The sequence below is a fragment of the Crassostrea angulata genome, chromosome 3 (assembly GCF_025612915.1).
Source record: "Crassostrea angulata isolate pt1a10 chromosome 3, ASM2561291v2, whole genome shotgun sequence".
NCBI lineage: Eukaryota > Metazoa > Mollusca > Bivalvia > Ostreida > Ostreidae > Magallana > Magallana angulata.
Window position 1 is genome coordinate 54,598,382 of NC_069113.1, and position 26,717 is coordinate 54,625,098.

Below are 26,717 nucleotides of genomic sequence, written 5' to 3' on the forward strand. Positions count from 1 at the left end.
TAGGAACGATAACCCTTACATGACGAACTTTCATACCAAATAAAATTTAAAATATTGTTTGTGTTTATTTGCAATGGTTTTCATTTAATTTTTTATGTCACATTTATTAAAATACATTTTCTTATAACATCAAGCAACTTTTTCAGATGATTTGTCAACAGAGTAAGAAAATATGAAAAATTATGTTTTGGGGAATTACTAAAAAAATTGCAATAATAACATTTTTGAATGTTAAGAAGTGTTATATTTTTTTTTATGTGTCCGAAGGAAATATCCATCATATGACAAAATAATTTCTCTCAATTTGTTTATAGCTGTCTTTTTAAAAAATATTTTACAAAAACACGAAAAAACATTAGAAAATTCTTTAAAAATACCTATAGTATCCTTATCGTCATTTTAATATTTGATAAGTATATGTTTTATGGTCTTCTATTGAAAATTGGAATAAACTGTGGGTGTATAGAGCCACCTTAAAAACACTAATAAATCTAACTATGATTTTTCAACACACACACACACACACACACACACACACACACACACACACACACACACACACACACACACACACACACACACACACACACACACACACACACACACACACACACACACACATATATATATATATATATATATATATATATATATATATATATATATATATATATACACATACAAACATAGTGACGTAATTATACAATGAATATATTCGTAATGTACACTACTTAAAGAAAATAATACGTGTACTGATAATCTGAAGTCCTAATTTTATTTTTACTATGTATCTTCGTCTTTTTATTCATATTTTAGAGGGGTGATATAATTAGCATACCAAGCACAGACGTACCCTTAGGAAATACGTCACTGATTGCAAACAACATTGCTTATAAAATTTTATGATCGATATACACTGGTATATATATAGCATTGTTTTGTCTTGGGTTTGTAATTTTTCAAAATAATTATAAAGTTACAAAAAACAAGATAATCTACTCTGAAAAAAAACAACCCTGTAAGATAACGATGATAACTTGAAACTCTGTTGCAGGTGCATCGAGATAATTATAATGTTATTAGCTCAATATAATAATTTTCTTCCCGCATCTTACTTATACTGAAAGTTCTATAAAAATAGATAGAAAATTAATCAACTCGTTTATGTAGAAAAAAGTTTTAAATAAAATCGTTTACGAACATCCGTTACATAGATAAATGGCTAATTAAACAAGAAATTTCATTTATAGATACAATCGCTGTTCAGCATTTCTATACATAACACATAAAGAATCTGTCGATAATTTAATTACCCCGGGCTCGATGTTCTGATATGAAAACATTAGTGATTTGACAGCAATCCCGCTGTTTCCCATTATCTTTATCGTTACTTGTAATTGGCTCAATAAAAGCGCCTTTTCTGGGTTGTCACTGTATTTTGAATAATCTTTTAATGAAAACGACAGTAATTTTGATCATTAAGCGTGAAATAATTCACAATAAAATCCCATACATTCAGTCTTTTACTTGATTTATTTTCATTGTATACCTAGAAGCAAAATATGCTACATCAAAAATGTTTTATATTCGATCTTCATTACCGGTTGCAATATTGCGATTTCTTTAATAAAAAAAAGTTACATGCATGGTTCATTTGGCAACACTGGTTCGCGTAACTATGCTATATGAGTGTTAATGACTTATGTAAATGGATCCAAGAGGATTTTATTAGAAATACATGAAAATGCGCGTACATCATTTGTGTAATTTTTAAGTCGACGATGTGCTGATACATGATGAATTGCTACTGACTTAGATGCAGTTGCATATATTTCGATGAATGAATTGGCCTTAGTCCGTCTGTGCATATCCTCAATATTTCAAAGACGAACAGACACACAAATGGTTTACTAAACTCTTGCACATATGGTGGTTATCATAAAATTTCATGATATATATTTTTTTAAATTATCTGAACAAAACAATATGCAGTTATTACGGAATAAAACCGTGGCAATTGATATGATATTTGTTTTTTTTTTTTTTGTTTTTTTTTTTTATAAAATTTCGGTTTATATGTCCGCTCAGTAAAATCAAGCACTAAAAAATGTCAATTGTATCAGCAATCTTCAATGGTTTCCAGTGTAAGTGAATGGGGCCCATGTTATTAATAATGATACATGAAATGAAATGGTTTCTTGTTTAGATCTATAGAACTGACATGTTGATGGCAGCTGAAAATCCAAAGGAAAACTTAAATAATATTTTCATTGCCCGCGCGTCTGTTTGTCTGTACTGACAATGGGGGTCACTTCTGCTGGGAATTACACAGGTGCTTCGAATTATAATGAACGGAAGGAAGGTAGAAATTATTAATATTGAATCAAATTTCATCCCCGTTTATTTAGACCTCTTTGAAGTTTGACGTTTCAGGCATCAAAGCTTGGTGTACCTTATAGTATGATATATTAGGATTGAATCTTGCTAGTTTCCTTCGTAGCCGACTTACAAAACTAGTCTTAAATAGATCTGAAAAAAGGCTTACCGCAATTATTGTTCCAACCCAAATACACTTTTTATCATACAAAAGTGCAATTGATAGTGCAATATCATTTGATGTCATACTTCCAAAGTAACAATAGGTGCATGAGTTCATATTTTGGTGGATAATGAAGAAAATATTCGTAGGTTGGATACGCTTTGCTAGTCTTTATTCCTATGGCCTAGCTCTACATATTCTATATTCTATGGTAATCCACTCGCTCACCACATTACAAAGGCTTAGAGCCAACAGACCACGGACGTAAGCGATAACGTACTGCCAAGAAATGAATTAAAGTGTCATAATCGTGTAGAGCGCCGCAAAAAATCAACATTTATCTGTGAAATTTAAAATCAGGTGGCGAATTGGTCGAGTAATTGGTAATTTTAACAATCCTAATTTCGCGAACTCGCTCGTACAACTGCAGTGTAAATTGGCAATATCCAACTCGCCTATCACAAAATGGCAAGCTGTTCTATCCTTTTTACATGATTTCAGTATGTACGTAGTAATATCAAAATAAAAAAAAATGATTACTCTATTCTCCCCCATCCGTCGTCCAACATCTCCATCAAATTTGAAGAATATGTATGTTTCTGATCTAATGTTTTCATATCTTCCAGTTGTTTCAAATGCCAAAAACTCTCATTACATTAGGCGTGTGCACAGTAAAATTTATTTCATCGCGCTGATTTACAATTAAAAGCATAGATAAGCATAGGAAATAACTCAACTCAAAGAAATTTAATTAAGGAATCGTCGTCATTTTTGTTATATATATTTTAGCGTTATATCAGAATAGTAGAAAATGCAGCGAAAAGGTCAAACGATGGAAGCTATGTAGGGAATCGCTAGAGCCGTATCACGGTCTTCAGTTAATAACATAAGGACTAAAAAAAAGGCAATCCATGCTTGGGCCGGGAAATACAAAAACGTCTCCATGGCGGAAAATAGATATGCATAATCACGGCGATCAGATCCCGACAAATTACGGGCGTTTCTCGGGGATAAAACATTCCATATTTATATATTGAGCCCAATCAAGTTGTGGAGTATCTGGGAGCACTTAATTTAACATAGCATACACTGGGGCACACACAGCGACTGGATACACCGGTACCAGGAGCCAGGCAGCGTACCCCAGCAATAATCAGTGGTGATGGATGTCCAGTAGTGATTAGAATACAACCGGGAGGTGTGGCGCTACTGTAGGGTAAGTACGACTCCATTAAAAAGTAAAACAGTGCTGTAATCGCATTGCAGTGAAATTACCGGTATAATTATTACAGTATTTGGAAATAAAACAAACTATGGAATATACATGTATGTAAATTGAAGTTAGAAATTTGTATAATTTTTAGTTTGCAGAATGAACTTTGTAATGAAACGCTAAGAAATTATAATTAAAAAATAGGTTAGTGTTTACACACTGACCTATAGTATCTGTAACAGAGTGTGTGTTTCAACATTCGCTAGGTTTACAAAGCATTTTTATCTCATTCCAATTTGTTCTCTCATACATCTTGCAGCGTTTGAAATTCGCTCAGTGTTGAATCCCAGAAGTTTTCTCCATCTGAGTATTAATATTTTGCTTTCATGTTCAGAACCTAGGTTAAACTTCAGACTGTATCTGATGGTTTCCTAATTGATTCTATTCCCCTTGGTCTATGAAACCGGCCAAAATATCTTTAAAAACTGTTGTGCTCCCATCGCTCCATGTTATTCGATATTTATTCAGGACACTGTTGCATGACTTTGCAACGGTGTAGGAGGCCAAAAGCTGCAACAACAATTAGGGGAAACAACCGTTTATTTGGCTCTTTAGTTCTATTATTTTTCACCGACTTTCAATGAAAATAACGAAACGATAAAAAGGAAATAAAGTTCTGATTGAGGGTAATGAAGGTAGAGATGTTTTGGTGACTTTGTAAAGGAGATTCTGATTTGAGGAGATTGTCAACGTAATGCTTTTATTGAAATCGATAGGCAAATACGCAGGAATCAGTCAGCGAGGAAATAAGAAGCATGGAAGCGAGAAGTCCGCTTATAGCGTCCGGAAAAAAAGTCTAGTTAGCAGTGAAGCCAATAATGAATATTACGCGACATCTCTCAGAAATATTAATAACATTGGAGCAAAATGTTTTCTTAAGAGTAACAACAATATTATAAAACTGTTGAACCTTTACGTTACTACCATCATAATTAATTAGTTATTGCATAATACTAGTTATAAGCTTTTAACCCACCCACGAATCCATATGTTTGATAAAGTAAATTCAAGGTTAAATGAATTATATCGTACAAAAGCTAAGGGTGTCTGCCAAAGTATTTAATCCAAATTTCTCCGAAGGCCATCCCTCTTTCATGTCCAGAAATATACGTAAGTAAAATCCCAACATAAAGCAGAGCTGGGGGACTCGTAAATACTTGCAATTATTTTGGATGCATTTTGATATATGATGACTGTAAGCTCCAATGGAGGAGCAGCGTTTGATCCTCGTTAATGTGGCCGGGAATCCTGGATTTAACAGATCAGGTTATTCCCTCACCTTTACCGCCAGCATTTTCAAGATTTTAACGAGTGAGAATCTCTTTCAAAGCTTTTGGAATTACCATCGTCTTGGATATATTATTATAAGATAAAAGTAACACCTAAGTTTGACATAAAAAAATGAACAGAGCCAATGGTTTATCAAGATGTTGAAATAAATGTGTACCTGCTAAGCTAAAGCTGGTCATTTATTTAAATATTTGGATATATTCAGTGTAAAGTTAAATGGTAGGATTAATTAAAACAGTCGAATAATCATTGCCGATTCAGACAATTATAAATCCTTGGTTTCTCTCACTAACTGTTGTAACCATTCCTGCGGCTGTCGTACTTTTCTGGTCCCCGTTGGATTGGTTTATGCGACTGGGCCATAAGCTTAGAGGGAGGAAGCGTAATTGCGGCGAGGTAAATAATAATTGAATCCAAGCTCATTAGAATGACAAGGATTCTTTCTCAGTTACTGGTCTTCTTTTCTCGACAGCGGTAGAATTGATAAGATACCATTGTTCATTAATTTTGCAAACGAGTTTATTGGGAAGAGGCGCATGCAAAGTTACAATATCAATTGTTCCTGTATTATTGATATGTCTTTAAATACGACTAATTTGCTACAGTTACTTTAACCACAACCGTTTCATTTTAACTTGGTTTTCCAAGAAAAAAATCCGGTTATTAAAATGTGAAAATGGCGGGCGGCTGCCAAAAAGGTACCCCAATTGTACGGATAACTCCTCCTACAGTTTTAAAGATAGGAAGTTGTTGTTTTGCAGATCAGTTGTACATATATCAGAGATGTGCATATTACTTGGATTTTTATTTTTTTTTTGTCATTATTTATTAAAAATACCAGCCATTGAACTTGGTAATTTTCTCACAGAATATTGAATATGTTGTATCCCTATTGTACGAATAACTCTTCTTACAGTTTTCAAGATAGGACGTTGTTGTTTTGCAGATCAATTGTACATATACCAATTAGAGGTTTGCATATATATTACTTGGATTTTGATGTGTGAAAAGTTATGGAAAAAATACCAGCAGTTAAACTTAGTCATTTTTTCAGAGAATATTGAATATAGGGTACCCCTGGCCTATTGTACGGATAATTCATCATGCAATTTCAAGACTGAAAGTTGTTGTTTAGCAGATCAATTGTACTTGGATTTTGATTTTTTATAATTTATGAAAATAATGCTACCTGTTGAACTTAGTTATATTTTTTTGCAGAATATTGCATATATTAGGTACTTCTTTTCTCTGGATAGCTGCGTAGTGTTTATCATTTCAAGGTTGACATACAGTGTATGGATACTGTTCACATAAAAGAAATCCGTGTTTGCTGTCACATTGACGGCTTTTCACTTGTTATTTTTCATTTTATTATTTTTTTTGGGGGGGGGGGAATTTAAAAGAAAGTCTACATACTGCAAACATACATACAAACAATAGGCAGATTATTGTCTTTCTGTAAATACGCCATAAACGTTGGTTTTGGATAAACTGTAGATAAAATTCACAAAGGATGAACTCTAACACAAAATCAAAAACTTTTCTGTGGTCTAATATCGCCATATTGATTGTGCATCGAAATTGAATAGGGCTTCTGGCTCTTTGATAAAGCTCTCTACGATGAACGGGCGCTCTCTCAGAATAGTCTTATTTCCTGGGTATTTTTGTGAAAGAAATTTCATCGCTGATCAAAGATATTGGTTTTACTTGCTTCAGCATTGTTCGATGATGGATCGGCGCTGATTGTGTTTTCTTTGTTCTCAAGGCAAGATCTCCATGTCTGCCAAAATAAATATATCATTGACTGATGTCTTCATTAACCTAGATAAGAGTATGTTTCACTTTAATTTACTTCCTATTCACTCTTTGTTTTACAAAACGGATAGCTGCGAGGAATTATACATGATATTAAAGCCATTATGAAAAATGCAAAATCCGACCTTTTTTTTTAGAAAGATCAGAAGAATTAAACCATTTTTATTGTTGATGTTATTTCATTTTACATCGTGTTGGTCTTGGACAATCCAAACAAACCCTATAACAAATAGAAGTTTAACAGTCAGTCAAATCATTGTCGTCAGTCGTCCAAACGTACAGTCGTCCAAACGTACAGTCGTACAAACGAACAGTCGTACAAAAAGTGATAACAATCTTAATATCATGCTGCGATAAGAATTTTTTGGTAGATATTTAAGTAAAACAGCTACATTATTTTATTTTCCAATTTCCTAAAAGTCTAATCATACATTTCTTTTTATCAAACAGTTGTAAGTTTTTGTACAATTTCTTTTGTTTTAATGGTAAGGACCTTGTTAGGTGTCAGAACTTTTGTCTAAACATTTTGTATTCTTTGATATACAATTGAATTATTTGTTCAAATCAAATCAAGGATAGCATCAATTTTTCTCAATGTCATGAATATTCATTATTTTCAATCTACAAATCAGAGAGGATTTATGAGCACGTGTTAGCATTCATGCGATTAGTGGGATTTCTTTGGTGACGGAGCCAATAGGAATAAAGCATAAGTTATTCATAACAGCGAGAAAATCCTGTGAGTATGTGACTTAGCTGTTTAAGTACATTAATATTTGGGCTTTACAGAATATGTTCACGTGACCAACCAAGTTTCATTTTAACATATGTTACCAAAAAAAAAAACCGGATAGCATCGTGTATGAAGCTTTCTTGAGGCTTAAAACCCATAATACAAGTGCAGTTAATAGGACCAAGGTGTTAATCTACAACGTACTGTCTTTTTTGTGATGGACGAATTTTAAAAGTGAAAATGTCCAATATTCAATACAGTGTGCCCCATTCGTGGAATGAAATCCTGAAAATCAGGAGAAGATCATTTACCTGTTCCAAAAGAAAGATGAACATTGGTTTTAAGTTAATACATACCCTTTTTTAATGCGATTGAATACTTCTTTAGAGCAATGAATATCTTATTCATCTTCTATGGTGTTCCGTGTAAACATCATGTGTCTCTGGTCCCTCTTACTCCTGAACACTGTGTTCTTGTTCACGTTTGACCTGATGATAGCATATCAAAACTACGTGCTAACTCCGTGACATAAAACACGATTAGCCCAATGCTGAAACAAAAACCCTTAATATTCGCGGGTTTTAATGTTTGGATAATATGAGTAAAAGCAAGATAAGGCGGGATTGGGTTTTTTTCTGCGCGTGCAATTTTGTCTGTTTTGCCAAAAATAGGTAGCTTTAATTTTTGTTTTATTCCTCGACGATTCTGTAATAATTGCACAGAGGTTAAAATCAAACACATACAGTGTATTTAATATGCTATTGATTTTAAACGTTTTTGATGATATCACAAAATTAAAGTATTCCTCAGAAACAATAGTCTTCTCAAAGTCAAACATTGTTTTCGTATCATTGGTACACGTAATGTGATTGAGTCAAATCTAGTACAGTCATATATATTGGTGATAGTTGTTGGAGACTTTGATTGTGCATTAATGAACGATATAGAACTCCAATATTGCCGCTTTCTTTACACTGTCACACAGAAACATGAAGTTACAATTTTGTTTAACGTCTTCCCAAAGCTCTGTGAAGCTTTTCGCTGCGTATGCTCTAGAAGTGATGGTTTTGCTAACTGCTACTGGTTATTTTTTTTTCACTGATGCATCCTGATTCAAATCATCACGTAATCCCAGATAAGGATCGCATGATTTGATACTTGACATCCCACGAAGAGCGTACATGTTTACCTATATCCTCGTGGTCAATGACTCTGTGGATGATCTTGAAGACAGTTTAGTTTTCTGAGTTAATCGCCCGATATCCCTTATCTCCACAATAGAGTGTTTATCAACTTCATAAACAAAACGAATCTGGGATAAATGGAACAAAAATACATGTTAATTGAAATCGGAATAGCTCAGTGCCTCGATACGTCATTTTTGATATCAGCCTGTCTAAGTGATGCGGGGACCTATATCTAGTGTCTTAATTACGTCCCTAGTATCTCTTAAATACAGAGCACGTATTAGAATAAAAACAATTATATTGATTAAAACGCATCATTTGTTACGTAAGAAAACGTGATTAGAAAGTATTGCACTTGATATCAGCCTTTTAATATTAATTAGATTAAATCATCTATCACTTTAGTTGTTAATTTAAGGAAGAGAAAAAACCTTTCGTGTGATACTTCAAGACGATTAATTAGCAAAGAATATAAAATGAAATAATTAAAAACAAAAATATCTCAAACAAAAGCTGGTCCGGATAGCATTGTTTAACCAGGCTTCATTTTGACCAATTTTTGTTTTGTAAATAAGTTAAGAAAGTATTTTAATATAATATGAATATAAGAGTTTGTTTTCAAACATAAGACCATAAGATAAGATAAGCAGTGAATGCTGGAGTAAGAATCAACGTGAAATACGGCGAGTTTTGATGCACCTATATGTTAATGCATTTCATCACTTGGAAATTTTCGAAACCAAAATCGGGGACTTTCGTTTTCTTAAATACATGTAGGTATACAAAAGATAAAATATTATGAGAGAGAAAAATATAGAGGGGATGACGTCACTTCATTTATTGCTAAAGAACCGTATTACCGGTCCCCCGCACATTTTTGAATAATACAATTTGACCTTCACTTATGTGCTTAAAAACAGTTAGATAAACGTGCATGTTATTTTAGATAATGGCTTCATCCATGAAATCTTCCATATAATAATACCCCTTAATCACAGAACACGGGGATTCCGGGAGACTCTTTCAATGGCCGATTGCGTTAATTGGCTGTTAGTGTTCACTTATTCAAACTTAGCAGAAAATTGATAAAACATATGTTTAACCATAATAACAATTATCTCTCAGTCAAACACTTAATACCAGTTAGGCACAAGTAAAACAAATACAGGTTGCGGAATTCAACATCTTACAGACCCGAGAAAGACGAGGAATGGTTGGTGTGGTATAAAACTTACAGAGCATCTTCCCTCAAGAAGGAAACGTTGATTTGTTATCAGTATACCGCTGGTGATGATGGTCCCGCTCACGACGTGCACGTTACATAATGGACTATTAAACACCCCGTGCATTAGCAGTGATACACACTACTAGTATTTATATATCTATAACATATGTGCGGTGTTCGATACTGACAGGTGCGCGTTCTTGGGTTCCAGGAAGTGATTGTTACTCACCTACATCTTTCTGTTTACAGTTTTATTAGGATCGGGCTCGGTGGCACACGTCAAAATGTCCTCGGTCTCAAACTTGTCAGTGATGGTTATGTATCTCTTAATGGTGGCTCAAAGAGGTAAGCCTGGATTTTATTGCAATAGTAGCTTTATGAAAGTTTTCAATTAAAAAAAGTTGTTTAAATGATCGTCAATACCTTTTAATATTATAATATATCATTTTTACTTTAAGCATAAGTAACCATACACGTACATGAAAATTAAGTTTGAAACATATTCGATATCTTTTATTTTACAAAACAAAATATGCTTTTTTTATTGATATCATAATGTATATTTGATGTTAGGTTCTTTGTGTAATTGTGATATATTTATATATAAAATAGCAAACTAAGAGCATCTGTTTTGTGGTATTCCGCTTTCTAGTTAATATCTTTGCCTCAAAATTGAATTGAAATAAACGACGTAGACATTAAATTTTGGGAAAAGATGCACAAACTTTGTTAAATGTTTTAGAATATAACTCTCTTTCCATTACGTGCTTCAAAATCATCTTCATTTACTGATGACGATTTATTATAAGTGTATATTCTATTTGTGGCAAATCTTTTTCTGATTATCTAAAATTAATCTACCACAAAATTAATGTACCACTTTTTGAATTTCCGTTACCAAGGAATTTTTGTCAATGTTTCTGTATATAATTCTGAATATCAGATTTTTGAGGTTTCTAACATATATCATTTAGCTGATAATTGATCACGAAAAAAATTCATTCAGAGAAAATTAATCTAAGCTGTGCGCGTAAATATTGCAGCATTCCGTTCATACCTCAAATTGCTACCGTTATCAGCACCTCTGATCTGTTGACATAAAACGCTACCATAGTTTGCCTCCTTCTTATGTGGACCGACTAAGACAGAAGAATCGGTCCTCCGTTCAAAAAGGCCGTGTACCACAATACTTGATATAATACTTCACAAATTGTCATAAAGTGGCATCTGTGCAGATTTAGCCCTGATGTTTTAAGACAATGCTGAGCTTATCATAAACTACAACCAATTTCTAGAAGATATTTTCTTAGGCTCTGTTCCAGTGAGAGGTCGATCATCTTTGAGAAATCTCTGAAGTAAGATTTTTTTTAATCTTTAAAATAATCAATTTTAAAAAATCGAGATGTAGCCGTCGTGACGTTAACCACTTGCTTTTACGTTATAATTGATTTAAGCAGATTTGGAAAAAAAAATGTTGGTGTTAAACTTAGCCTTAACCTGATTTGAACAAATCATTAACCAAATTTCACCCACATTTAACTTCTAAAACATTTGTGATTTAAAAGCTAAAGCTGGTAGTTACAAAATAGCATTGTTAATGAACAAACTTTTAAAGTTCCCGGACATATTCGGGCATTTTTGCGATTTACACTGGTTTATATTAATGGTTAACTGTTTAACCACAGATCGATTTCTTATAATGGTTATAAGTGTCTGTCTGAGTTTCATTGTTGACTCACAACTCTCATTTTCTTGCAGATTTTATCTTTCTGATAAAAATTATTAATAACCAAACGTTGATTTATTGACTTAAAGGGGGTGCATAATGCATGTGACATATTGTACAATAAGGCGTGGTGTTCTAATAAAAAAGTTATCGCTTGTCTTAGAAAACGTATATCTGATACCTGTTATACAATTACATATGAGTTTAGTACATGGGGTTCGAATATATAACTGCCTGCTTAATGCAATCTTCTTCTTTTTTTTTTTTTGGGGGGGGGGTGAAAATTGTTTACAAAAAGAAGATATCGAGGTTAAATATAAGATACACAAATTATCATGAAACAGAAAAAAAACCATGTACGAAAATTGATATTATCAAAAGAATCTAAGATCTTAGGTTTATTTATCAAAATTATATTTGAGATTTTCCCCCTGAAGGTAGGTTATATGTACTTTATTATGAATTTTCTGATCTCGGGCTATCTGTATTATTATCGGTCTGTTTTATAATTTATGCGTATTTCGCTGTTGTAGTATAGCACTGTTCCGACCCCTTGTTCTTGCAAACTGTTAGATTACAAGATATTAACTATTTAATGTTGGTATCCCCAGCAGAAATCGGTCACACGTAGACAGCTCCCCAATAAAAAGGTTAAACGTTGCATCAAAATAGGTCCGTGATAATGAGTCAGTGTATATGTACTTAATCAAATTCAGCGGAAGTGGGGGAGAAGTCATTTCTCCGAGGTCCGACTGGCAGAACAAAGCGAAACTATTAGCGGTGCTACTTGTGGGGGATGTGTGATAAAAGGCCGAGCCCGACTACAAAAGCGCCAAGAGAATAAAGCTTGGAAGGATAGAAGGGTTAATGTAAAGGAGAGCTGTCAATTTTATTTTCTACAAAGAAATCGCTTCATGTTGTGCTACGAAACATGCTATCTGTTGTGTCACGTGATTAATTAAAGTCGAACTCAGTAAAAAGTTAAAACAGCGACCCACTAATTTTGATATTTCTAATCTATATTAACCCAAATTAACCAAGTTCTTATTGTCAGTTTTGACATTTTTATACACTTTTCTTTTCTGCTGTGAAAGAGAATAAATTAAAAACCTGAGAAATCTTAGATTGCAATAAAAAAATACTTATGCTGTTGACAGATAAAGAATATCCAGGAAGCATAAAACATTCACTCTATGATAAGGATTCGTCGGTTATATCAATATTTAGAGAGCAACCAAACGTTGGGTTTGACGCTGTGTATTGGATTGCGTTTCATGCACTGTATGGTTTGCAATGACATAATTGCGTGGGTGACGGCAAGATAATGGGGCACGGTACTAGTCCAGACTTTGATTTTCTAGGTTTCTAGACTTCTGAGATAGTTCTGGATCACCGATTAAACAGCCATTGAATAGCTGTATTGGATCGTAGGTTGTTTAGGTATCTGCTGCTTTGTAATGTTTATAATCATGGAGAATCCCACAAAATGTCATAATAATGTACAAAGAACGTCTGTGAGACCAAAGATAAATAATACACATTGTTGGTTTTATGTTAAAATGTCACGCAGGGGGTATAGAAGGTATTGTTTTTATAAAAAATCATGTTTATGTAGAGACGAACTTCCTTAATTCCAATCAAAATAGATATTTGATCAAATACCATATCATTATATTATTTTCTTTTTTTTCAAAGAGAACAAATATATTTTGCCTCTGGGACTGTTCAACTTTCAGAATCTAAGAACTGGTCTATCCGGTTTGATATTCAAACATTCATCATTTTCATTATTTTAAGAAGAAGGTTTGTTCTATTAAACGATACCGCCTACAATAAAAGCGCTTTAATGACAAAAATGAGGGATTTGTAATACTTAACATTGTTTAGTAAAAATATCTTTAAGTTTAAAGAATCAAATTACGCAAATACATGGCAAAGAGATAAGTGTATTGCATTAGCAATAGGATAGCAGGAATAAAAATGAATGAGTTTGCATTGACAAAATAAATGGTTAACTATCCATATTAAAATAGTTATCTAATTTAAAGTATTTTGATTCAACTTATACCAAAGAAATGTGGAGTAAACTTTTTTCTGTATGCATTATATAGTTTAATTTGATTTTAGATTCCTTTTGGTTAATAAGTGACCTTATAATAAATAAATAAAAACTGTTTCAAGTAGTGTATCAATCAAAACACTCATTATAGGACCAAATATATTGAAAAAAGCATGTTTAGAATACATGTATATGGAACGCCATAGCTGCCTTAAGGTCATTTTCATATTATATGAATTGGTATATATTTTATATGCGATATTAATATCATTATATGCAGTGGTAACATCATAGTATGCAGTGCTAACACCATTATATACTGTAATTTCGCCATTATATTCAGGGGTAAAATCTTTATATGAAGTAATAACATCATTACGTTATGTCGTAAGATCATAATGTGCAGTGGTTTATTCATTATATGCTATGAATAAATCTTTTTATTACCTAATCAAAGGGATTTTGTTGTTTTATTACATATTAAATATTTGCGTCTATTTTGAACTTCCGGTCAATAGACTGCAATCTATTAGACCGCCGGTCAATAGACTTCGATCTATTGGATCGCCGGTCAATAGACTGCGATCTATTGGACCGCCGGTCAATAGACTGCGATCTATTGGACTGGCAACGTATTTCAGAACGCGGGTATGTTAATGTTACATCCTTTCGATAGTTCTTATGGAATGTATATTCCTTTACATAAACGCTGTTTTAAGTACTAGAAACCAAATTCAATGTTATCAAAATGGAGTATCAAATAATCAATATTTTTAAAGCCTCATATAGGGTAAAAGACTTCATGTATTTAAAATCTAATGGGTTGAAGATTCCCCCTTCTTTGTGTAAACTAGTATTAAATTGAGATGTTGTAATGCATGCAACAGGTTTTGTGCATGTAAAAGATGAAAAAAAAGCTTAGTATATTGCATAATGGCACGAAAACCATCTGCAATATGCAAATTGTAAACCCGGAAAACTAAACAAGGAATAAGGTAATAAAACAATTATTTAATGCTTGAACAGTCAATAGATCAGAAGTTTTCCCTTGGTGCAGGGAACAGCTCAGTATGATCTATTGCCCGAGGCCAAAGGGCCTCGGGCAATAGATCATACTGAGCTGTTCCCTGCACCTCGGGAAAAATATTCTGGTCTATTGACTGCTCAAGCATTAAATAATTGTATAATATGACATGATAAACTCATTTCATATAGAGCTAAACTCATAATGAACTATTGTTCAATCGTTATGTTATATGGTACACTCTTCATGTGCAGTTGCAAAATCCTTTTATGCAGTGCAACTTCTTGACATTAGGTGATAAGTTCAGTATATGCAGTATTAACATCATGTTACGGTGTATTAAAACAATTATGTATGGTGGTAATACCTTTACGTATTATGGTGACAGCTTAACATGCAACTGTAAATCCCTTATATGATGTGACAATTCTATAATATGCCGTTGTTGAGTCATTATATTATAAGGTCACTTCTTTACATGATGTGATCATTTCATTATATAGAGTGGTAACTTCTTTATATGCAGTCGTAACTCTTTATGATGAGGTTGTAAACTGGTTCTCGCTGAAAAGGTTTAATGGGGAAGAGGTCCAGTTTTATTTTTAAAAAGATGCCGCGTTCATTGTGAGGATGCACATTTCCTGGTCAACTTTACGTTTGTTTTGGCATATAATGATGTTAGCACTGCATATAATGAAGTTAGCACTGCATATAATGAAGTTAGCACTGCATATAATGATGTTAGCACTACATATAATGATGTTAGCACTACATGTAATGATGTTAGCACTGCATATAATGATGTTAGCACTGCATATAATGATTATTACTATTGCATATAGTATGAAATTGATCTTAAGGCAGCTATGGCTTTCCATACATGTATGTAGAATGTGAGGTGTTCAGTTTTGAGAATGGCAATGTTACCTTCAATTTTGTTGTCATTAGTTTATCAACATGTAATAAATTCTATTTACCATACAGTATACACATAAATATATCATATTTATACTTATCAACATGTATTAAATTTCGTCCATGCTGGTTTCCTAAATTTATATTCGTTTTGTGGCAGCGGCCAACCAATATAAAATCAGTAATTGCAACTTGATAAAAGTCAATTTTTAGAAAAAGGTAATTCCCGTTCAACCATAGTAGGCGAAATAATGTGAAACGGCACTTTACCTTATTACTTACTTAATTAAAACATTAGAAAGCCAAGTAATATTTACATGTTTCAGATTACTTCTTCTTTAATGACAAATATTCTATCTTGCACTATAGTGTATACGTAATACGCATGCGCATCCACGTTCTAGGATGACGTAATTCTTATACGCAATCATGCCCTTCTTTATTCTTTATTTTGACCTTTTATAACAATTACATTTAACGTGGTTTTTATTTTTATATTTTTTTTCAATAAAAAACAGTATTTGTGACCTTTCTGTGAACTTCCTAAAACTCTTCCCTTGAGCTTTTTTTCATAAACAATGTCGAATATAAAAAGAAAGTAACAATAATTACACAATTTATTAACATTCCATTAACGTTCACATTTGCGTTTATTTTTAATCATGCAATAATTACTGTATTTCGAAGGAAGCAACAAGGTAGAGTGAATGAATAAACAATAAAAGAAGATAATAAAAATGTGAATTTTACACGAGTTTGCTTTTTTGCGAACATTCATCTAATGTGATTCGTCATGGGAGATATTTGTTTTCAAGGTTTTTGATAACAAAATAGGAAAACAACTCTCATACACATGTATCTGTTTCCCCTAGAAGCAGCAGGCTTCATTCTCTTGTACCCAATGACACGGCTTTGATAATCATCCTAGGCCGACCTGGGTCGCTAAATGTGAAAATTAGATTTTCATGTTTCAAAATGCATTAGGAGTTCACTGCTCAGAAAACAACCATATTTCAACTCAATCAATTCATGCAGATGTTTCTATTGCAATTTTTTAACATAACTTTGTAAAAACAAATTGAATTATTGGTTTTTAGAAATTGAATTTCGATCAAATTTCAGTTTTATTTTGTTTTACTGGAATATTAGATTTATAAAAAGAGTTAGGGTTTTAATAAGGGACACGTTTTATAACATTAAGTCAATTGAAGAGTTATCTATGAAATTCGTGAAAAAGGAACACGTACAGCATTTAGCTACAATAATGTTGGCCCCTCAGAAAAAAGGGTGAGGGTACATTATTAAAGCTTCATGGCGTACATCGAAGAAATGATACAGTGCATATTTTTTTCATACTTTTGTATATATTATAAAAGATTGAGACGTTGCACTCTTACGTTTTCTATATCTCCAGTACTCAGGCAATGTTCTTTTGCAAAAGTAAAAGTCTTAGCCGCTAAGCTACAATGCTTCATTGGTAATCATGGAAGATTGTATTTAGATGTTTAGGAATTTGTGATTTGCATTGGAGGAATTGCAACCAAGCAGCAGCTGTAGTGCATAACCGGCTAGAGGGGCTTCTTACGGTACCTACCGTTTTGTTCCGTTTGACTGACAGTTATCGACACCTACAGGTGTCTGTATCACCCCCCTCCCCCGAAGTTTATCTCCCCTCAAGGTTAATGTGACCGTTTTACCTAAACAAAAGTACAGGTTACATGCCGTCACAGTTCTTCAATAATGCCGCTGTGGTTTATTCATACTGGCAATCAAACAAGGATTTTGCTGGGCGTTCTGGAATGCTCAGTCAACATTTGACAGAAACAAAAGAATTTAGACGTTAAACTGATTATTTGAAGTCTTTTATGGAATCCATTGTAACGTTTCTTGTGTGGTCCTTAAATTGTGACATAACTTTGATTTCGAATTGGTTAACATGTGAAAATACTTATTGTTCTTCTTCAACTTTTTAAACACAGAATGATAGCAATTAAGCAAGTGCCGACATACCTTTCTTTAATAGCAAATTGCGACTTGCATAAAAATAAGCAAATTGACAAAATATCTTTTTAAAAATATTTTTGTTCGAATGAACCACTTCTATACTGATTTCCTAGTCATACTTACGATATATATATATGAGTTTAAAAGTATTCATTTGCTATATGCATAAGTTTTATAATATCTAGAGATTCGATTATTAATTAAATATATCCCTTTCAGCATATGTTATAAATCTTCGCAATTTTTACCCCCCCCCCCCCCACCTCAGTGATTTACCAACTGCTTTCCACCTGTGGGTCTTCTAAAAGAATGGACTGAATTGTGCTCCATTCACATTATCATCTCCCATTGGCTGAACAGTGGTTGATTCACAGTGTATGGTCAATAATGGTCTTACAAGTAATTCCTCGTAGGTGACTAGTGCTTGAGCCTAAACTGACCCTAAGCTCTTGATCTTTTCCTCAGTGGGCCAGTTAGTGGTTTATTCCCAGTGGTCTGGTAAGTGGACCATCCCCAGGTGGCTAACATGTGAATCATTATTATTATGGGTTAGACAGTGCCTATTAGTGAGCTAGCTATTGTTATATCCATTACGAGCCAGAAAGTGCAAGTCAGTGGGCTAGCTTTTGATTTAACCATTTTGGGTTAGAATGTTCCTGTCCAGTGGTCTAGCTATTGCTTTATTCATTATTACCTTTCCAGTGCAAGTACTTGGCGTAATATATTGCCTTATTCATATCGCAACATAAGCATGCAGTGCGAAGTCACCGTACAGCGCACCTGTTCTCTATTCCCTTCACCACTTTAATCTTTTGGGGGTTTCGCTAATTGATTCCCTGTAATGTTGTCTATTGTGCGGTATATATAAGCTGTAAATGACAAGTACTTCGATTAGGAACCTCTTTTTACCCTCTTATAAGCTATTTACACAATCAAACCCTAGAGTTCCAGTAACATCATTTCTAAGAGCACAATATTTATGCACTATGTCATTGCCGACTCTAGTAAGAAACACTGCTACAGTGTTGATACACTGAATCTGTTTTCTATCTCAGATACAGACTTAATGGTTCACAGGCGATGTCTCTTCTCATACTGAATTAAGAGTTAAGAAAGCAGTTTATCATTGTGAATCGCATCTCAATGTGTGTCTTCAGCTGTTTGTTTCTGAAACTCTAATCATAACCAAAATATTTTGTAGGTTTAAATAAATCTAATTCTTGTAATAGCCTCTAAACATAGTTTTCTAAACATTGCAGTTGTTACAATTGTTGATGAAAGAATCAACCTCTCTGTGGTCGTCTTAACTAACTGATTTTCTCATTATTTTTATTGTCATTTAATCAGTGTGCAACTAAGTATGGTTTGTGTTTAGAAAATTATATTTTAAAATATATTGTTTCATTAACAAAAGTATTTCTTTCAAGGTTTCATGAACTAAGATAAATTGAATATCGAGTAAAGACTACAGAATAACATGGTTTTTAATCAGTGTAACAAATTTTTATGCATATTTAATGTATAATATTTCCCCGTTTAGGTCTAGCTAGCAAAATGCATTTCTGCAACGTTCACGTCCGCTGTCCAGATGATTAATCGTTTTCAAGTATTAAATATTAGTTTTCCTCTGCATTAATATCTTAAAATACGAATATCTCCATATTATGCACAAACTCCTCAAAAACAGTATCACAAACCGTTCGTTCCTCATCCTGTGCACATTTTTTTATTCCTTGAAGTCTTAATACATCATTATAACTAGGGGTCAGTCATCGACTGGACAATGATTGGTTTTGTTTTGTATAATGGTTTGGAATTCTCATTTTTGCCACAGGTATCTAAAGGACATTTATGGATAGAGGTTTTCGTCAGAATATCTTGTTATTAAAACGATTCTGGGCACCGTGTTGGAATTTCTGAATTTGAATTGTTAAATTCTAATTCAGAAATTCTACAAGTTTTTACATTAAAATAACATTTGAAATTCATGTAAAGGTAAACGTTTTAAAATCCTAATTGCCTTCAAACTGTCGACTTTAGATCTAAATCTTACGCTTTATTCAATTGCTCAACACTCTTTGACAACCATGAATTTGAAAGGAACAAAAATGAATTTATATCAGATTTATCTGTTCATTTCAAAAATCAAATTTCAGTGGATTCTTTTATATATATATATATATATATATATATATATATATATATATATATATATATATATATATATATATATATATATATATATATATATATTTTTTTTTTTTTTTTTAAATTAAAAACTGTCTGAGAAGAGTTGTGGAAAATTCTTTACGCAGATGTGAGAATCTTTATGGTATTTAGTACAAGCTCGGCAAATGTTTTCCAAGTATGTACTGGTGATTATATATCTGCATATACTGCATATAACCATAACAAGTGAATTGATCGAGTAGTATGATAAACCTTGAAATTGATAGTTTTGATACGACGACAGTATACATGTATAACTGTTATTGAATCTATGTGAAAGCAGACCTATATACAAAAAATAGTTTTCCATGTACACCATGATCTTGATTTGGTAAAACCATTCCGACAGATGAATGAATTGCGAGCTGATGAATGCGGAGTAATTCGTAGTATTCTGATTGGAGACGTCGTGGCACTTCTTTGTTGTCAGTCTATCGAAGCTTCCGCTAAATATAGCAGTGCCATTGATTGATCAAAGACATATTCTAGCAATCCCTCAGCCACTTTATCGGCGGAATCTTTTTTATTTCCGTAGCTAAATTTTCTTGGATGCGAAAAAAATAAAATAAAAGAATATATATAAATTGAGAATGATTGTAGATAAATACATTGTATATAGCAAATTGAAAGTTTGGGATTGTTTTCCAAGATAAATAACCTTAAGCTGGTATAGCGCTGTTTTCAAAATGTTCACCATTGCATGTCTTTTTGTTTACCTTTGTTAATAGGCCCCCTGCAAGTCAGGAATTGCGCAATAAAATACATGAACATTTTTATCACATAGGTGGAATGCCTGTAGAATCTGATTTTTTATATTTCAAAAAACCGAAATCCTTTCCTCCAAACTTCGTAAAACGACGATTAAAGAGATAAATTTCGTGTACTCCTAACAAAAAAACAAGAACATACACCCAATAAATTTCAAACATATCCCGTTACTTTTTTTCAATCTGTCCAATTTTGGTGTCTGGTGTTTTTAACATGTCAAAACAAACTATTAACTCTCATATTTATTGGTGTCCTAATAGTTTTGTCTTCAAACTTTATCTATAAAGAATTTTTCAAACCAGGAGATATATGATACTAGTATCTTAATTTTTTAGGAACATTGCCTAACTAGAGGTGAACTCTGCCGTTTAGATATTTATTACCTTCTATCTGAAATCATGGTAGGCAGAGCTGATGATAGCAAGTTCTTGTATTCCGATACTCAGAATATTGTGAACAGAATCAACAAACTCTTTAATATTAACCTAAGAATTTTGCAACTAAATGGAAAATAAAATGAATAGAATAGACATTGATTAAAATTAGTCGAGATGAATATTTGATTATACACCTTCAATTTTGGGAAATATTTAATGCAATGAGCAAGAAGTATAGGTTATTTTACAGAAATCAGAAATTAAACGAAAATAACCTAACTTTCAAAACTTAAATTTCTATATTGCAATTGCGCAAGATCAATGGGGCTATAGAGTATGTTATCATGAAAGGTAGCATAGTTTCGACAAAAAGTGTTTCAATCTGTAGGGTAATAATACATACATAATCCCATTCACCTTGGACAATATTGAGTACCTATTTCTAGAATGACCTTTTGGTAATGTATAGTTAGTTCAAGCGCAGGACAGAGATGTTATCCCAACCTTCGCATTATTTGCGTAATCCTTTTTATATTAAAAGGGAAATTAGGTTCAGCCATTGTCCTTGATATTCATTAAAATGCGGCTGGTGGAAGTCAAAAGTTACAGAATTACTTGTAATAGGAAAGGTTAGCCAATCCGATCAGCGGATTCCTAATAGATGGATGTTTCCTAATTCCAAGTAGAAAAGCAGCAAGAGTTCTATAGCCCCGGTGTAAACCCGGTCCTATTGTCAAGGAGAACAAACTGAGTATGCTTTACTCTGTGGGAGCGTCGGACCATGATATGAGTTGTGAGGACATTGCCCCTGTGTTATCAATGGGTTCCCACGTACCCCTCACTGTCCTCTATAGACCTCTACACCAAGGATACACAGGGAATGATCAAGTCTGACTTCCGTGTCAGATCTCATTAATAGGCATTGATTGATCTCGGTAGATCTACATATATATTGGAGGGATCACCTGACCGGTTCCTGTTTACCTATTGATTTCATAACTCTCTCTCTCTCTCTCTCTCTCTCTCTCTCTCTCTCTCTCTCTCTCTCTCTCTCTCTCTCTCTCTGTGCTCTGAGAAAAGAGTTCATCTAGCTGCTGTATTTGCATACCAAGGGTTGCAGATCCGTACTCAATGGCTTGCAAACATGCCAGTAACAGGCTTTGTAAAGCTGCAATTTTGAAAAAAAATATGAAATAGTGTTGATTGGTCACTACTCATTTACAAAATATGCATAGTTTTTGAGGGACAACACTATCACATTGAAGAACCCTAGATAAAATATGTTTATTGCCTCTGGTAGATACAGATGCAAGGAAAGCATAGGGTTTAGTATCGGCGTGGATTAGGCTCTTTGCTTGGTTCCATTATCATTGCAGCGCTTTGTTTCCTGTGTAAATAGAACAGTAGACTTTTAGACCTCTATGTTTCTACACATTTCATAACACATCAATGGGAAATCAGCATGGAGTCTTCCTGTCCGCTCGCTCCCCGTCAAACCGGGGTCTTGAACGTTTCAAACATCGGCCAGGAAAGGACAGCCTCGTGATAAAATGAAGATCCCCTCATTCGACTGTCGAATCCGGAATAAAGAATCATTTATAACTGCAGATATTTGATATTCTTTAAGGAACGTTCTAACAAAACTGTTGTTGTATCTTTGAATCTAAAGATTAGACTGTTTTTCATGGCTGTTAGTAAATATTTACCTTTCCTGATCCATTTAAGCTGTAGATCGTCCCTGTTGTGTCCTTGACATTAGAACGTTCTTGACATTCATTTACGTCATAAAAATTAAAAGCTTTCAAATGGCTACACTCATATCGCACTTAACGAATTCCATCATCTTTCAAATATGATATCGGTATGCTCATTGTGTGGGGTTTGTGAATGTATTACATGTAGCATTGGAAGAGTAACGTATTCAACAAATCAAAGTGGCATAAGACACAGTACACTGGGGAGCGAGTCTTTTGACGTAATAATATGCCATTATGATATTAAAACAGAAATGGTTTAAAGATCTAGTAAATGATTCTAGAGTGTGCTTTCGGTGCTTAAACCATTATGACGTCATAATTGATTTAAAGAATCTTTTCCCCGTACTTTACAGTTTTAAAAGGAATTATCAATATGTAGAAAAATTAAACAATTTCTTGACGTTCTATGTTGAATCATGGGAAAAGAAATCCCGGTATCTACATTCAATTTGACATCACTTTGAAGAGGAAGTCAAGAGCTTGTTTAAGATAATTTTTGGAGAGACAGTAGGCATTCTAGATATATATTTTTAGTCAATTATGGACAAATCTCCGAAATTTGTTCCTTATTTCCTTCATATTCATTGAAAAAGACATTTAAAATATGATTTTTCATTGTGATTACCAAAACTTTAAGCACCACTGTACGCCCTTTCAAACAAAGCTAGTGTTATGAGGCAACGTTGAAAGAATTTATATCTTAAGTTTTATTAACCTGAAGGTACCTTTTATTTACTAGATCTTGACCTTAAACATGCAAAAGATACTGAAACTTTGGAGAGGATCTATTTAAGTTTTAAAAAAGGAAATCAACGAGTGACTTGCGAATCACTATTGATATTCCGGTAATTAACAAACAACAAACTTAATAGTCATTGTGAATAATTCAACCCATGCCATCCAAAAAACATTTTGTGACGTTTTAGGATAAAGGTCTTATTACATGTATGTGGATTTTGGGACCTTTATTTTTTAAGACAATATTAAACTTAACCTGTTAACTAAAACAGCTGACTTTATTTCTAAGAAACAGTCATAGAGTTAAATGGTCTTTAGAGATATGCATATTAGTCTGTAACTGTCATCTTACCTCATAGTTTGATAATAAATAACATGTCGTGCAGTATAAGGTCTTGCTTGGATACACAGGTTTCACCGTTTCCTGGTAATTCCATCTACCGATAAAGTTCGTGTTCCCATCCATTGTTTGGCCACAGTCAACAGTGTGATAAATGGCAAGATGGTAAAATTACATGTGGTTATATGTTAATTATTACATTAATGCAGTTGTCGTGAATAATTATATACAAATGTATCATGTATATTCACAAAATGTTAACAAAGTTTTGTTGTAAAGACGTAAACAGGAATCATCCCCAAAATGCGTTTCAGATTAACAATTAACATCTAAAGTTGTGTCATTTAGATATGAGTCTCTTTTGAGAACTAGATATTGCTGTTGTAACAGTAAGACACGCAATATACATGTATGGGAAACTTTCTGGTCTCCGTTGACACACCAATGCGCTTTCAGGGTTGTCACCTTTGGTTGTTGGATCATCAAGTCCATCGGCGGTTCTCCATGGATGATTACTAATCAGTGTGTTTGGCCTGCATTTCAAGTTTTATAGTTTATAACTTTTTTAATAAATATATAAGGAACGCCCACTAACAACGAACGTTGTTGTCGTCAATGCCACGTTGTCTTCAGACATGCGCCTACCTCTACGTCAGTTATTGTTGTCAACTGTTGTCTATGAAGTGAAGAAGCATCATGCAATATCTGTCAGTTGTCCTTAGAATAAAGCTGGTCTGTGTACATGCAATCTCTCTATCTCCCACTGCGGATCAGCTACATGTAATTGTACATTCCCTCACAGTGGGGGAGTGGAGAGAATGCGATACACACAATCCCCTCAATCGATTCTATTCCGCCCCCTAAATATCATATACGCTGAAGGTTAATGTGTTGCACACCAAAATCTCCACGAATGTTTGATCTCCAATCGCAATGTCAATGTGTAGTATTGACGGTTTTAGATGCATGGACAAAACGTTTCAGATGAAACAGCGGGAGTATTCCTTCCGTTTCCTTGGGCTTCATTTGTTTCATGGCCTTCAACGAGTTCTGAAATTCTTGCGCGTATCTCCAAACTATTGATGTTATTAAAAGAATGCACAATTTTTTTTTTACAACGAAAAATGATTAGACAAATTCTTCTAACAATAAATTAAAATGTATTTATTCACTCATTTTCTTGCTTAAGTTAATTATTAGAGTTAACTCTGAGTAACATACACTACCTTTTAGCTAAAATAAATATTTGAAGCAGTTTTTTTTCTTCAAATATTAGCTTGTAAAATATACAATCAATGTACTATCAGAAGAAGACTCCATGTATGATTCATGTGTCATGTTTCTATTAAAATAATTTAATACAATCCAACTAAAGTGCATCTTAACTTTCCTTTTGTTATACGATTTAAAATAATACACTTACCAATAAACATATAGAAGCTAAATAAAATTCCATTTTGCCAATACGTTCACAACAGTTTGTTTAATAAAAAAAGACAGAAATACAAGAAACCTTGGAATAGTAATTTTCTTATTCGTGTTCTTAATTGTGAACATTTACAGAATGAGCAAAAAAATAACGATATGATATAAACTTTTAACCTCTTTTAAATTTTCATCAAGACGAAGGAAGAATGCGGTTTTCTATTCTCTTCGAACTGAAGTGTTGAAACTGCACAACCAATGGCCAGTGACTGCAGTCTGTTACGTGGGGGATAAATCGACCCCATTCAATAAGCCCTCCCCCCGCCGACTCAGATCGTTGCCAGATTGATCTCGGTATTTATTCATTGCATTCCCTCACCCCGTTAGTATCCACGGCCGCTGCTTAATTAAACAACTATTGAGTTAATGTTCCTCAAACTTTGGTAATTTTCTGAATTGAATAGATCTGTGATCAGAGATCCATTGAAATATCTTCAACATAGTATGGTGTCTATTAGTTTCATGTTAAGAACAAGTTGGTTTTTATTTTCCACGCGCACCTTGCATTCAGTTTTAGTCTTTACATATTGAAGTACTGAGCAAATTAATTATCCTGCATAAGCCGATGGTATCTTTTTATCTAGTTGTTCTTCGATTTGATTGGCTGTCAATCAGCTGAGATATGCTTGGAGCGCATTTCGAGCTGATCTGTGAATTTGACGTTTCGCCGATGTGTTGTGATGCGCACAAATGACGCTAGGATCATTACGGAAGCTGTTCAAAAGATTTGTTTACCTGCATGATAACGGGGAGGATCAAAAACTTCAATTAAAACATTCAGACATGTTCCTCGCCTGCTGCTTGATAAACGGGCTATGATACGGAATCTGCCACATTTTTCATACCTTTCAAATATTCGTGTCTGATTATCATATACATAGACAAAGATCAGGAGCTATAGGATCTATCATATCACCAGAGCTCGTGACATTATTGACTCTGGGAGCATCTCAAGATGTATTTACGTTAACACCTCAGATGGGACTACAGACTTGGAGTATTAAGCATGCCTGTTTTGGCTTGGATGTGTCTGTCCGTGTTTCCCGTTTTGTCCGTGTGTATTATTCCGGACGAACAACGGCTTCTAGAGAAGTTACTAGCCGACTATAACCCCGCGGCCCGCCCCGTGTACAATGCGTCCAAAGTGGTCCTCGTTAAGTTCGGGATAACCCTGGCCCAGATTTCGGATATGGTAAGAACTATATATCTTATTATCTTTTGTCTTTTTTCCAG

General features: G+C 33.6%; 1 protein-coding gene across 3 annotated transcripts in view; it reads left to right on the plus strand.

Moving 5' to 3' along the window:
- Positions 1 to 3,276: 3,276 nt before the first annotated feature.
- The window catches only part of LOC128176032 (neuronal acetylcholine receptor subunit alpha-10-like), a 38,643-nt gene continuing 15,202 nt past the window's right edge, over positions 3,277 to 26,717 (plus strand). The window contains exons 1-2 of one of the 3 annotated variants that reach the window (XM_052842026.1): positions 3,277 to 3,755; positions 10,312 to 10,407. In XM_052842026.1, coding sequence (XP_052697986.1) covers positions 10,347 to 10,407 — 61 coding nt within the window. In that variant the 5' untranslated portion in view covers positions 3,277 to 3,755; positions 10,312 to 10,346. Of the gene's footprint in view, positions 3,756 to 10,047; positions 10,408 to 25,775; positions 26,677 to 26,717 lie in introns of those variants that run through there. The other 2 variants (XM_052842027.1, XM_052842028.1) reach the window with 2 other exon arrangements.